The sequence below is a fragment of the Limulus polyphemus genome, unplaced genomic scaffold (genome assembly GCF_000517525.1).
Source record: "Limulus polyphemus unplaced genomic scaffold, Limulus_polyphemus-2.1.2 Scaffold6944, whole genome shotgun sequence".
NCBI lineage: Eukaryota > Metazoa > Arthropoda > Merostomata > Xiphosura > Limulidae > Limulus > Limulus polyphemus.
Genome location: NW_013672554.1, coordinates 11,097 through 24,818, shown reverse-complemented (window position 1 = coordinate 24,818; position 13,722 = coordinate 11,097). Strand labels below are relative to the sequence as shown.

At 35.1% G+C, this 13,722-nt stretch overlaps 2 protein-coding genes and 1 pseudogene across 2 annotated transcripts in view; all 3 read left to right on the top strand.

Moving 5' to 3' along the window:
* Window positions 1-797: 797 nt before the first annotated feature.
* The window catches only part of LOC106474198 (carbohydrate sulfotransferase 4-like), a 15,830-nt gene continuing 2,905 nt past the window's right edge, over window positions 798-13,722 (top strand). The window contains exon 1 of the mRNA XM_022402555.1: window positions 798-1,704. Coding sequence (XP_022258263.1) covers window positions 1,030-1,563 — 534 coding nt within the window. The 5' untranslated portion in view covers window positions 798-1,029 and the 3' untranslated portion in view covers window positions 1,564-1,704. The remainder of the gene's footprint in view (window positions 1,705-13,722) is intronic.
* LOC106474200 lies at window positions 4,627-6,809 on the top strand (annotated as a pseudogene).
* On the top strand, window positions 8,769-10,956 carry LOC111089661. Its single transcript, XM_022402554.1, has 2 exons — window positions 8,769-8,969; window positions 10,664-10,956. Exons 1-2 carry the CDS (start codon window positions 8,813-8,815, stop codon window positions 10,954-10,956), a joined length of 450 nt encoding a protein of 149 aa, XP_022258262.1. The 5' UTR covers window positions 8,769-8,812.

Genomic DNA, 13,722 nt, shown 5'->3' with positions numbered 1-13,722 from the left:
ACTGAACACTCTACCTCCACTCTCATTGGCTGCTTGGAGCAGTTATACACAGCTAGAAGAAATATAACGAGACAGAAAGGGAACTGAACACTCTACCACCACTCTCATTGGCTGCTTGGAGCAGTTATACACAACTAGAATAAATATAACGAGACAGAAAGGGAACTGAACACTCTACCTCCACTCTCATTGGCTGCTTGGAGCAGTTATACACAGCTAGAAGAAATATAATGAGACAGAAAGGGAACTGAACACTCTACCTCCGCTCTCATTGGCTGCTTGGAGCAGTTATACACAGCTAGAAGAAATATAACGAGACAGAAAAGGAAATGAACACTCCTCATCCATTCTCATTGGTTACCTAGAGCAGACGTATTCAGCTAGCGAAAGTATAACAATATAGGTGACATTAAAGCCATGGTAAATGAATTCATTGGTCAAAATTTATATTTTGCAACCCCTCTATTTGGTTGCCCTAGGCAGTTTTCTATTTTATCGATATGATAACGCTGATCCACATTATTGCTGTAAATACCAAACACAAATCATGTAGAACATTTGAAAACTTATTGTATAGTCTATTTTATGTTGTTGTTGACATCAAGATAACGACAGCATGTTACTAGTCCACCATAAACACTGAAATAAAGTAACCAATGGAATTTGAACACAAAATACACTTGTACATACTCAGCTGTTATGAAGTTTCGACAACTTTTCTTTACACTTAACTTTAGTTGAACATTTTCTTGAACTTCATATTTTGCATAAAATATTTACATGTATTCATTTTTGTTTGGCTAGGTTCGTCTTGGAGAATGGAACAGCGACACCTTATCTCGCTACCGAAACTGTTCGTGGTCTTGCTTTCGAAAACCTACAGAGGCATGCCTGTATCAGATCAACCCCAAACAATGTTTGAACCAACCAACCGAACGATGTCTGGGGAAACTCTTTCTCTCTGAGGCTTGCAGAAGATCTTCCAGATTAGTCTTCAAAATCATTCGGCTTCGACTGGCTAAATTAGCGATGCTCTTAGAAGACCCAGAATTTTCTCACATTAAGATAATTAATCTTGTTCGTGACCCACGCGCCATCATTTCATCTCGAAACAAACTCCGTTGGTGCATTAGTAATGCTTGTAAAAACCCAGAATCTCTTTGTCAAGCCATGCGAAAGGATATTGAAGCTGCAGAAAAGTTGAGAAAACGACACCATCAGCAATTCTTTCATTTTCGTTTCGAAGATCTTGCTCTTTGGCCATTCGAAACCACGAAGAAGTTGTTTAATTTTCTTGGACTTCCTAATCATCCACGGATAGACTTCTTTTTGAGGAAGCGCCTTAACAGTTTGCTTACTCACACTTTTTACGACCACGATGGTAAACTCCAGAGTCCTGCTACCCACAGAAAACCTGTCAAAGCCATCTTTCGATGGGTGCGGGAACTTCCCTGGGAAGAGATACAAACCATTCAGAGAACCTGTAAAGACGTGTTACAAAAATTGGGATACAAGTTGGTTAATTCTACCCAACAACTAGAAAATTTTCATCCTATTGGCTGACGTTTAATACCTTTTGATAGATACACCAGAACCGAAACTCTCAACATATCTGAACATTCCAAAAATCAAATGATCTTATGTTAGAAGTGAGAATCTAACTAGGATCGAATAAATATTACACAGTGTACATTGCTGAATAAAGTGTTTCGGGACAGCTTCTGAAAATGTTATTGTAAGAACAACTAGTTATTTGATAATGGAAAATATTAACAGTGTTATTTCAATTTCTTATTTCCATGGTTGCACAAAAAACAATAGATAAAATATACTGCTTCTGATGCTTAGGTTTTCAACATGTACACGGTTAACTGCTAAAAAGTGGGTTCCGATGCCCGCGATGAGTAGAGCACAGGTGGCCCATTGTGTAGCTTTGTGCTTAACAACAAAACAAACAGATAATCTAGACTATTCTAGAGGTTAGGTTTTTTTTTAATTTTGTTTGTTTGTTTATAATTAGATACAAAGCGACACAGTGGGCTATCTGTGCTATGCCCACCACTGGTATCTAAACCCGGTTTCTAGCGTTGAAAGTCCAAAGACATACCACTGGGGGTGTTTTGAATTTCGCGCAAAGCTATACGAGGACTATGTGCACTAGCCGTCCCTAATTTAGCAGTGATAGACTAGAGAGAAGGCAGCTAGTCAATACCACCCACCGTCAACTCTTGTGCCACTCTTTTACCAACGAATAATGGAATTGACTATCACAATATAACGCTCCCACGGCTGAAAGGGCGAGCATGTTCAGTGACATGGATTCGAGCCCGCGACTCACATATTGCGAATCAAGAACTCTAACCACTAGGCCATGCCAGGTACAAACTAAAGGAGTGGTCAAGTTGGGAAACTGTTCACATTCTTATACTATTATTCAATCTTTAATGTTTTCATAACGCTAAACCTATAACATGTTTTTATTTGAATCATTTAAACGTCACAAAACATATTTTACGATTTTTGTACTCTTTAAATTTTAAGAAAGCTAATACGCAGGATTCAAATATCTTTAATTCCAACTTCGTTGATGTATCTTCACTACAAGATGGAGTATCAATACATCGTGAAGGTGGAGGGGTGATTAAGCCTTGAACAGAGCCTCATTCTTACACCAAAGATCCAATAAACCATACTTTATGTTAAATCAATTAACAGTAGTTTGCTGTCGTACGGTACATAATTTTTCTTTCTAATAATAAGAAAATAATTTTTATGACAATAATACTTTTAATAATTAACAAATATTTCAAATTAAATGAGATAACTTCTTTGGATTTATATCAAAATCGTTTAAAGTAAAGCCAGTCGTTTTGACCATTATGTCAGCACCTTCACTGTTTTTTTTTTTATTAGCTATTGTTTAAGGTTTCATAAAATTATCTTTATCTGACGAACTTTGTTTAATATTTGCTTTAAGTGAAATTGATTGTAATTTCTAATAAGGAATACACGATTCGTAGCTCAAGGAGAATTTCTTTTTTCGGCGATTTATTCTTAATGGTGAAATGAAAACAAACACTCTGTTTCTTTAATAACTCGAAATTCTCTAATCTTTTATAGACAAAGACTAATTAAAGCAACAATAACGTAGTTGCTCAGTACATACTTTGTTTTAAGTGGAAAATATGAAAAATTATAATATAAAACAACTAAAGAATCTGTGGATACAAAAATTGTAGCAAGCTATTATTATCTTTATTATTGAAGTACTAGTATGGCATACAATAATGAACATCAGGTAAATGAAACTCTACAGAAAGAGTGTTTGTTCAACTGAACGATACTTCATGCACATAACAGTCTGAACAGCTAGTTCAGAGACTTCTATAGTTCATACATAGCTGTCCCTACTATTGAAATGTAGGTCAAAGGGAAGGCAACTAGTTGACAGCACCTGCCGCCTAAAGTGAAAATAATTCAACATCCAGTCTATGCAGCAGTAGCAAATTAGTTTATTTCCTCCTTTAATGTTTCTACAATGTTAGACATTGTGGTAGCTTCTAGACCACGTTTAGCCACGCTAACTGTAATTCACCAGCATAAAAATAAACTTACTTGTACAACTTAACTACTGATCGGTCCAGCAGCTGAAAACAAAACATTGTCTGATTCACCACTAACTGAAATAAAAACAACTCTATCTATTCGATGCTTTACTTAATCTCGTATTTAATTATAATCTATTCCTCGAATTAACTCGAAAACTTGACGCCAGAATTTTTATACTTTTCTAGGTCTACATTATTAAACTTTTCGAGCTTACCGTCATGCGCCTTCCAGCTAGCATCTAATCTACAAAATTAAAAAATATTTAGCTTTTAACAAAGAATTACAGAATTATTTTTAACTTTCACTATTCTATTTCTTTATCCCGTAGTTTGTTAAAATAGATTACACAACTACTTCTAAAAAAATCAAAGAAAAGATTGAGTCTCCGCGTCATTCAAGAATTCTTTCTTCATGAAATTACACATGTTGGTGCAGGTAAGAACAAAATATATCACCAAAATAGATTATATAAGTTTCAATACACATGATGATTCTGGATGGATTATCAGAAATTAATAATCAAGTATAAAACTGCCTACCAGAAAATTTACCGAGTTTTTGTTTTTGTCCGCTGGAAAAAAACAACTAAAAATTCAATGCTGGAGAAGAGATTGATGCGTTTAATTTAAACATAGTCTAAAGATAAAATTCTGTTGTTTTTTTGTTTGTGTGTTTCTGTAGTTCTTCTGTTAATAAATTCAAATGCACAGATAATTTAAGATATTTTTACTATTGTACGAAACATTTTTCGATCGTTCTTTCTAATATATGAGGGATCATTTCTCTAAAAAATTTCAGTTCTTTATCTTCACCGCCACTTTATGTCCTTTTGATACAGTTTGGTGATTTTTTATCTTGTTTCGGCTTGCGCATAATAACTATATTTAAAAATAACTTTTTATACGTAATTTAATTTCGTTTAACGAATTTATTATTATACATTTTAAGTATAATTAAACCATATTGTTCCGCCCTCTAACGAATAATGTACAAAGTACATCGAAATGATCACCTGAGTAGGCTTAGTGTACTGACGTTAGAATTATTTGACCTGACAGTCTGTAATACTACTTCTAGTTCTACTAGTATTAGACTAGGGTATTGAAGCAACCCTCAGACGAAGTTAAGTATACATTGGCCATTTTGCGACGCAAAAATGGAAGAAATTACAGAAGATTCTCTTTATCCAATCGCAATATTGATAGACGAATTAAGAAATGAAGACGTTCAACTGAGATTGAACAGTATTAAAAAGTTATCAACCATCGCCCTGGCCCTAGGTTCAGAACGTACAAAAACCGAACTTCTACCTTTTCTGACCGACACTATATATGATGAAGACGAAGTTCTTTTAGCACTTGCTGAACAACTAGGGACTTTTACGCCTCTTGTTGGTGGACCAGAATATGTGCACACACTCCTTCCGCCTTTAGAAAGTCTGGCAACTGTAGAAGAGACTGTGGTAAGAGACAAAGCTTTGGAATCACTACAAAATATATGCCATCAGCATAGTCAAGAAAAGTTAGAACAGCATTTTGTTCCCTTAGTAAAGAGGCTTGCATCAGGAGATTGGTTTACGTCAAGAACGTCAGCATGTAGCCTTTTTGGTGTATGTTATCCTCGGGTATCTGACTCAAACAGAGCTGAGTTACGCAACCATTTTCGAAGTCTTTGTCAAGATGATACCCCTATGGTTAGACGAGCAGCAGCAAACAAACTGGGAGAACTAGCTGAAGTATTTGAGCCAGAATTTATTAAATCTGAGCTCATTCCCATATGGGCAAATTTAGCCCAAGATGAACAAGATTCTGTCAGGCTTCTAACAGTGGATGGGTGCATATCCATTGCAAATTTTTTGCCACCAGATGATTTAGAGCAACTAATTATGCCAGTTCTTCGACAATTAGTTAACGACAAATCCTGGAGAGTCCGGTATTCAGTTGCTGATAAGTTCACAGAGTTGCAGAAGGCTGTGGGTCCAGAGCTCACTAAGGCAGATCTGGTCCCAGCTTTTCAAAACTTACTGAAAGATTGTGAAGCAGAAGTCAGAGCTGCTGCTGCTCAGAAGATTCGAGATTTCTGTCAGACACTACCTACTGATGTTCAAGAGCAGGTTGCCATGAACAACATAATGCCATGTATTCGAAACTTGGTGTCTGATCCTAACCAGCATGTTAAAACTGCTCTTGCCTCCATCATAATGGGCCTTTCACCTATTGTTGGAAAACAGAACACAGTTGAACACTTACTACCATTGTTCTTGTCTCAACTGAAGGATGAATGCCCAGAAGTGCGACTTAATATTATTTCTAACCTCGACTGTGTCAACGAAGTCATCGGGATCCAGCAGCTCTCTGAGAGTCTGCTTCCGGCCATCATGGAACTTGCAGAAGATTCCAAATGGAGAGTTCGTCTAGCTATTATTGAATACATGCCACTCCTGGCCAGTCAGCTAGGTATGGACTTTTTTAATGAGAAACTAAACGCTTTGTGTCTGACTTGGCTTGTTGACCATGTGTATGCAATCCGTGAAGCAGCTACACAAAACCTGAAGAAACTGGTCGAGAAGTTTGGACCAGAATGGGCCAAAACAGCTGCAATCCCCAAAGTTGTATCAATGTCACAAGACCAAAACTACCTTCATCGGATGACTTGTTTATTCTGTATCAATGTCCTCGGTGAAGCTTGTGGCCCAGAAATCACCAACAAGCTTCTCTTGCCAATAGTCCAGAGTTTGGCCAATGATTCTGTTGCTAATGTTCGCTTCAATGTTGCTAAAACATTTCAGAAGCTCGAACCAGTTTTAGATCAAGCTGTAAAGCAGAACCAGGTTAAGTCTTGTCTTAGTAAGTTGAATACAGATAATGATGTGGATGTCAGGTACTTTGCTTCAGAAGCTCTTGAACTTCTGGATTAAACTCATTAGGTTAGGTTTTCAGAATGTGTAGGTAAACCAGTAACTGTCACATCAAAAGCTGCTACAGCTTAATATGTGATACATTAGGTATTTATTAGGCCAAGGTTAGAAAAATTAAAAAACATATTTTGGTAGAGAAATTTCTAAATTAGATGGTAAGTGTTTTACCACCAAACTAATATTCTTCAGCATATATTTCAATATTAAAAATGATTAACTTTGACAGATCTGGCATTCTGTACAATGGCTGTATAACACTTAAGTAAACAAATATAACGAAAATGTTGACCTTCTAGCTGATTATGTCTACTATGGATAGCCAATTAGAAGGAAATAAAGCATTTAGTTTTCTCCTTGTTTTGTTATGTTTTGGCTAACAGTGTAAGTCTGCTCCAGTTAGTCAGTTAGAGCGGAGACAGAGAACTCAGTTTCCTCCTTGTTTTGGTATGTTTTAGCTAACAGTGTAAGTCTGCTCCAGTTAGTCAGTTAGAGCGGAGACAGAGAACTCAGTTTCCTCATAACAAAACAAGGTTTTAACTAACTATGTAAGTCTGCTCCAGTTAGTCAGTTAAACACTGTACTTGATGAGTAACTGTAATATCTAAGGATAATTCGCTTGGAAAGTATGAGTTATATAATCAAAACATTCGGGGTTGTCTGTTAATTTTCTTTCTCGCGGGGTTTGAAACTATTTTCAGGATCTCCTGCACACCAAACAAGAGCTTTACCAGCAAATTAAAGGGTTAAACGCGAGTAATTGCAAGTAGAGTGCCTTTTTTAAAAGACAAGAACTAACATTGCTTCATTAAATAAAATCCTATTTTCCACCAAACAACAGTAGATCTAACTTCACTTACAGAAAAATATAATTGTGTTCGATAAATATATGTTCAAAAACGGAACTTCATCAATTTGCAGATTGTCTATAGAAGCTGGTTTTTCAGAGTAAATGTACACAATACGAAACACTTGAATTTATCAAATAAGTTATTTTCTCCAGTTGTTTGTAATGTATTGGAAGAGGATCTGGTTGCTGGATGAATGGTTACATTTAATTTTAGATTAATATACAGTCGAACTTATATTTATCTGTCTGTACACGTGAAAGTTTCGTTCACAACAATAGTTCTCAGAGGGAAGATGGTGTGCTTAGGAAGATGGTGTGCTTACCAACCAAATCATGATGTTTTTACTTACTTGAAATAAGAAGATGGCTGAATTCAAGTTCAAAATTGAGAGAAAAGAAATAGAGAAACCTCCACAAAACTTTCTGAAGATGAAAGACAAAGGTTATAGTAAGTAAAGTAAATGATAACTTTCAGAGAGATTGTCCGACTTGCTATAGAGTTGGAACCAATAGCGTTTTTTTATAAGCTGTTCAGAGTATGTGCTTGAAGTAGTGGGGACATCATGACAGTCAACATTGTCTCATCTTCTAGCTTGAAAAAACACCTAAATAATCATTAAATCTCATTTTGATAAATAATACACGATGCAGAAGAATTTAAATTCACTCAAATCAGAAACAATGTTCAGAGTGGAAGCATTGATCATTAAGCCAGTTCTGCAAGCAATAACCCTATACAGAAAAATTATTAAAAAAAAATTACCAATGTCAATGACCGATACGAACATGAAGAAAGCTCTGGGAAAGGCAAGCCGAAAACGTATAGGGTTCTGTATAAACAAATAATGTGGAAATCAAATGGTTTAAAATAAAACTTTACAAGGTGAAATAAAAGCCACAAAAGTATAAGTTGCTTTTCAATGGTGCCAATCCACAACAATGAACACTCCATTGTTATTGTTGACTAAAGCAGACAATATTTTATGTCTTACTAAAGAGCTTTACAATCATATTGTAAGTTTTCTGACAGACTTATTGTTGTCCTTCTCAATTATATTAACATTAAATATTATTTGCAAACAATATAGGTTTATCGTACTTGATTCAATGACACGTTGTGAAACAAACGAAATAAGGTCATTCTTGATTCGAGAACGTCATGTGTATATCAGAAGGAGGAATTTAAAAACGTCACAATTTGACGTCAGCTGTAAAGCACGGAGCACTTTATAGCAAAATGCTTTACATTAAAGCTTGGAGTAGCTATTTCAGTCACAGGTAGCTCAAGCTGAAGAGCAGATGGCTTTCTCGCACTGGAACGACATCTGGAATATGGTACTGGTGCTACGTGTACAATATAATTATTAATTTATAAAATATAAAAAAAAGACGCAAATGAAATTCGAAAACAATGGAATAAGAAAAAATAGCAGTGGAGTATGCTGCTTACTTGGCTGAAACCTTTTCGGTTACTTCACGTAACACGGCTAGTGGCAGTTACCTACTTATTGATATCGTGTTTTCAGGTAATCGTACTTAAAATCGACAACAGGCACTTTTTGGCTGAAGAACACAATAAATGGAAATCTGTGAATAGTAAGTAATTTTTTTAAAATGAAACCTTAACTTGAAATTATTCACTTAGGAAATAGTTCTTCCTATTTAAAATGAAATCACTGTCTTGAGAAGAAACTAATGTAAATTCTTATCCCAGAGATGGGAATGAAACTTGTATTTCTTCAGGTTATATCCGATTCTCAAGTACCAAATTTTTTGGTGGATCTTTAGAGTAAGGTGAAAGAAGATATGAAAAAAGGGTAGAAATCAATATTAAGATTATTACTGTTTTTAATAACACTTGTTGAGCCACCACCTTATTCACGGTTCTGTTTATAAACCCTAAATAATACTTGCTGAGCCACCACCTTATTCACGGTTCTGTTTATAAACCCTAAATAACACTTGCTGAGCCACCACCTTATTCACGGTTCTGTTTATATAATAAATAACACTTGCTGATCCACCACCTTATTCACGGTTCTGTTTATAAACCCTAAATAACACTTGCTGAGCCACCACCTTATTCACGGTTCTGTTCATAAACCCTAAATAACACTTGCTGAGCCACCACCTTATTCACGGTTCTGTTTATAAACCCTAAATAACACTTTCTGAGCCACCACCTTATTCACGGTTCTGTTCATAAACCCTAAATAACACTTTCTGAGCCACCACCTTATTCACGGTTCTGTTTATAAATCGTAAATAAAAAATATTCCTATGGCGCACACATATGGCCCCAGTGTGGAGAACGTTTTCTCCGTAATCGGACTCATCAATTAGTCGCACCCAGCCCACAAGTTCTGTATACCTAATATAAGTGAGTATTTATTAAGAATACTTGGTCCGTATATTAGGCTGAAGTTTTATATGTTGCTGTGTAGTATGTGCAACGAAGATGAAGGTCATTTGTAAATAAGATAAAATAATAAAAAAGTTAAAGCGGCTGCTGTATTTGACAGACAGAACAGTTAAGATTTGAGACCTATCTTAGTTGTTCAAGAAACTTTACCACACACAAGGAAGGTTGCTGCATCCTGTCCACTCTATATTATAGGAAATATTGTAGGTCAGTATTATAGGTCAGTGTTGTAGGTTATTATTGTAGCCAATGTAAAAGTTTATTATTGTAGGCAATATTGTATATATCGTTGTAAGTTATTATCGCAGGTTATTATAATAGGTAATATTATAGGTCAATAATGCAGGTCAGTGTTGTAGGTTGTTATTGTAGTCAATATTGTACATAGTACTGTAAGTTATTACCGCAGGTTATTATAATAGGTAATATTATAGGTCAATAATGCAGGTCAGTGTTGTAGTTTGTTATTGTAGGCAATATTGTATATATAGTTGTAAGTTATTATCGCAAGTTATTATTATAGGTAATATTATAGGTCAATAATGCAGGTCAGTGTTGTAGTTTGTTATTGTAGGCAATATTGTATATATAGTTGTAAGTTATTACCGCAAGTTATTATTATAGTAATATTATAGGTCAATAATGCAGGTCAGTGTTGTAGGTTGTTATTGTAGTCAATATTGTACATAGTACTGTAAGTTATTATCGCAAGTTATTATTATAGGTCAATAATGCAGGTCAGTGTTGTAGGTTGTTATTGTTATATTATATTATATTGTTATTATAATAACAATAATTTTGTAATTTTCTGTATTTTCGCTGGTTGATTGATGTAAAGTAGAGAATTACGTTAAGTTTTAATTCTCAGGAAATGATCTCACGACACCAGTGGCTGCTGTGGAAAAGTTTCCATCTCCAGCGAGCCAAGTGAAGCCAGTTATTGTACTTCAGACTTACTGGAGAAGTGGTTCTACCTTCTCTGGAGAAATGCTCAGCAACTATCCAGGAGTCTTCTATCGGTACGAACCATTCATGTACCTAGATGTGTTCAGAGAATTGGATTCCGAACAAACAAAGAATGCAATAGAAACGTTACGCCACCTGTCTCGCTGTGAATACCACAATGTTGACGATTTCTTTCAACAGGTAGGCAGGGATTAGTAACATTTCGGTGTAAAGCAAGAAATCGGTATTATAAAGTAGTTTGTAAAACAAATAAGTGTTTGCACGGTACCTAACACCTTGATTATGGAAATAAATTTGTTTTTAGTTATTTGAGACATGGATATTATATAATGAATCCACCTAAAAACATCGTGGATAGAATCAATATGTTCAGTTAATTGTTGACTGTAGGAGAGAGAGAGAGAGAGAAAATGTCAAGTTAAAAAGAAGCAAAGATAGAAGAAAAAAACGTCAAATCTGGACGAACAATACTAATATTTTTATTTGTTAAAATTTACTAAAAATTAAGGCAAAATGTCTATATTATTGAAGTCGGTGTATTGCACGCGACATTCGATTATCTCGACATCAATGAATTATAAACACAACTTCCTACAATCGTCTGCTTTGAACTCTTATTATAACAAAACTAAACAATAAGATAATCACTCAAAATAAATTAATCAATAATATCTAAACTAAACAGTCTTTTATGTCATGACACGAAGCTGATGTTAAGGTTGAGATATTAGAAACTTAAGCAGGGGTGTAAGGAAACTATGATGTTACACTGACGTTTCGGACTTACTTACTGTCTGCTTACAACTCGTTACAGAGATTTGTTGTACTAACTTCACTTGCCACGCAGTATTTCAGAAAGTTAGTAATGAATTAACGAATAAGTTGTCTTATTGCTGAAACGTCACTTCCATAGAATCAATGACTCTGTAGACAATTTAGTTAATTAAAGAGATTTGGTGGCCTCGCAGTTTTTCCGCGGATCACGAATAGGTTAATCCCTGTCAACTTTTCCCCAGAGCCAATCTGATGTTCTTGCGAACGTTTGCCAGTAGTTTCCATCTGTCTCTCGGTGGAACAGCGGTAAGTCTACGGATTTGCAACGCTAAGTTTCGGGATTCGATTCCTTGCGGTGGACATAACAATAGTCGTATATGGCTTGAATAAAATCCAAAAACGTGACTGCCCCGGAACACACAGTAAACAGTAGTCGTGTGTGTTCACTGTAGTACCAGTAAGTGTGGTTACCTAAATGATAATCATTGTCTGTTTTCTGTCGCTTATGCCGGGGATACAGACGAGTAATACTTGAAATTTCTAGCAACAGTCGACATACAAGCTTTTTTTTTTTACTGACAAATTTAAACATGACCAAATATTTATTTCCGGTTGTGAAAAGCTTCTCATGAATTCCACGATAAGCAATATTTTGAGTTCCATGAATTTTTATTAAGGATTTAAGCCTTTCAAATACGGCTTACCAGTTCTCCATCTCGTGTGTAATTAGGCACATAATTTCTGTATCAGTTTTACTTGCCTCATTTTCGGAGGAGATTCTAATTAATTCCATTGTTGAAAGATCTCTAAATAATCTGCTGACTTTATACCGTCTTGAAAGTTCTGAGAAGTTTTTATTTAACGACAGTGGAAAGTTAGCAGCATAATCACATGTGCCCAAATACTGAACATATTGTTTTGATACTTTTCTATTGGCAAGTTGTCGTGTGTAACGACTTTTTAATTTATTTTTCATGTTGCCTTTGGAAAACAACGTCTGCAGCCATACTTCGACCAATAACTCTCGCTCGTTTGACTGGATTTTTGGCCATTTATTTATCAAATATTTATTAATTTATCGTTTTCTTTCTCTCTTTCCTCCTAAAAATTGCCTTTGTCATGAGAAGTTGTGGTTTGTTAAATTTATAAGACAGTATAAGGAGAAGTTGAATCACTGGCCTTCATGTTAGCTTTAACAGTATTTTGTTGACTCGATTTAATAGTCTCTTTTTTTTCTGCTTTATCTTTTCGATATTGTCAACCAGAAAATGGTCCTTTCCACCATCTCGTCAAGGTTGTCTTACGTTCTATGTTTAACAACTTTTTGAGTTACAATAATTCTAATTGCTACTTTTCAGCTCTATCAGAATTTTTGCATATTTTATAATTTTGTATTCATGACAAAGTTACTAAGGCTATTTGCTGTTATCTGTAATGCTGAACTATATAAAGTTATTCTATAAAGAGTGAATGAACTTCCTTCACTCTCCGAGGCTACACAGAGCATATATACTCAATTAGTTAAAACATAACAAAACAAGGAGGAAACCGAGTTCTCTATCTACACTCTAACTGACTAACTGGAGCAGACTTACATAGTTAGCTAAAACAAGGAGGAAACTGAGTTCTCTGTCTCCGCTGACAGTAACTCTTCAAGAAGAGTGTAATTAAAAGTAGGTGTTACAGTTACTCATCAAGTACAGTGTAATTAAAAAGTAGGTGTTACAGTTACTCATCAAGTACAGTGTAATTAAAAAGTAGGTGTTACAGTTACTCATCAAGTACAGTGTAATTAAGAAGTAGGTGTTACAGTTACTCATCAAGTACAGTGTAATTAAGAAGTAGGTGTTACAGTTACTCATCAAGTACAGTGTAATTAAGAAGTAGGCGTTACAGTTACTCATCAAGTACAGTGTAATTAAAAAGTAGATGTTACAGTTACTCATCAAGTACAGTGTAATTAAGAAGTAGATGTTACAGTTACTCATCAAGTACAGTGTAATTAAGAAGTAGGCGTTACAGTTACTCATCAAGTACATGGTAATTAAGAAGTAGGCACTGTACTTGATGAGTAACTGTAACATCTACTTCTTAATTACACTGTACTTGATGAGTAACTGTAACACCTACTTCTTAATTACACTGTACTTGATGAGTAACTGTAACATAATTAAGAAGTAGATGTTA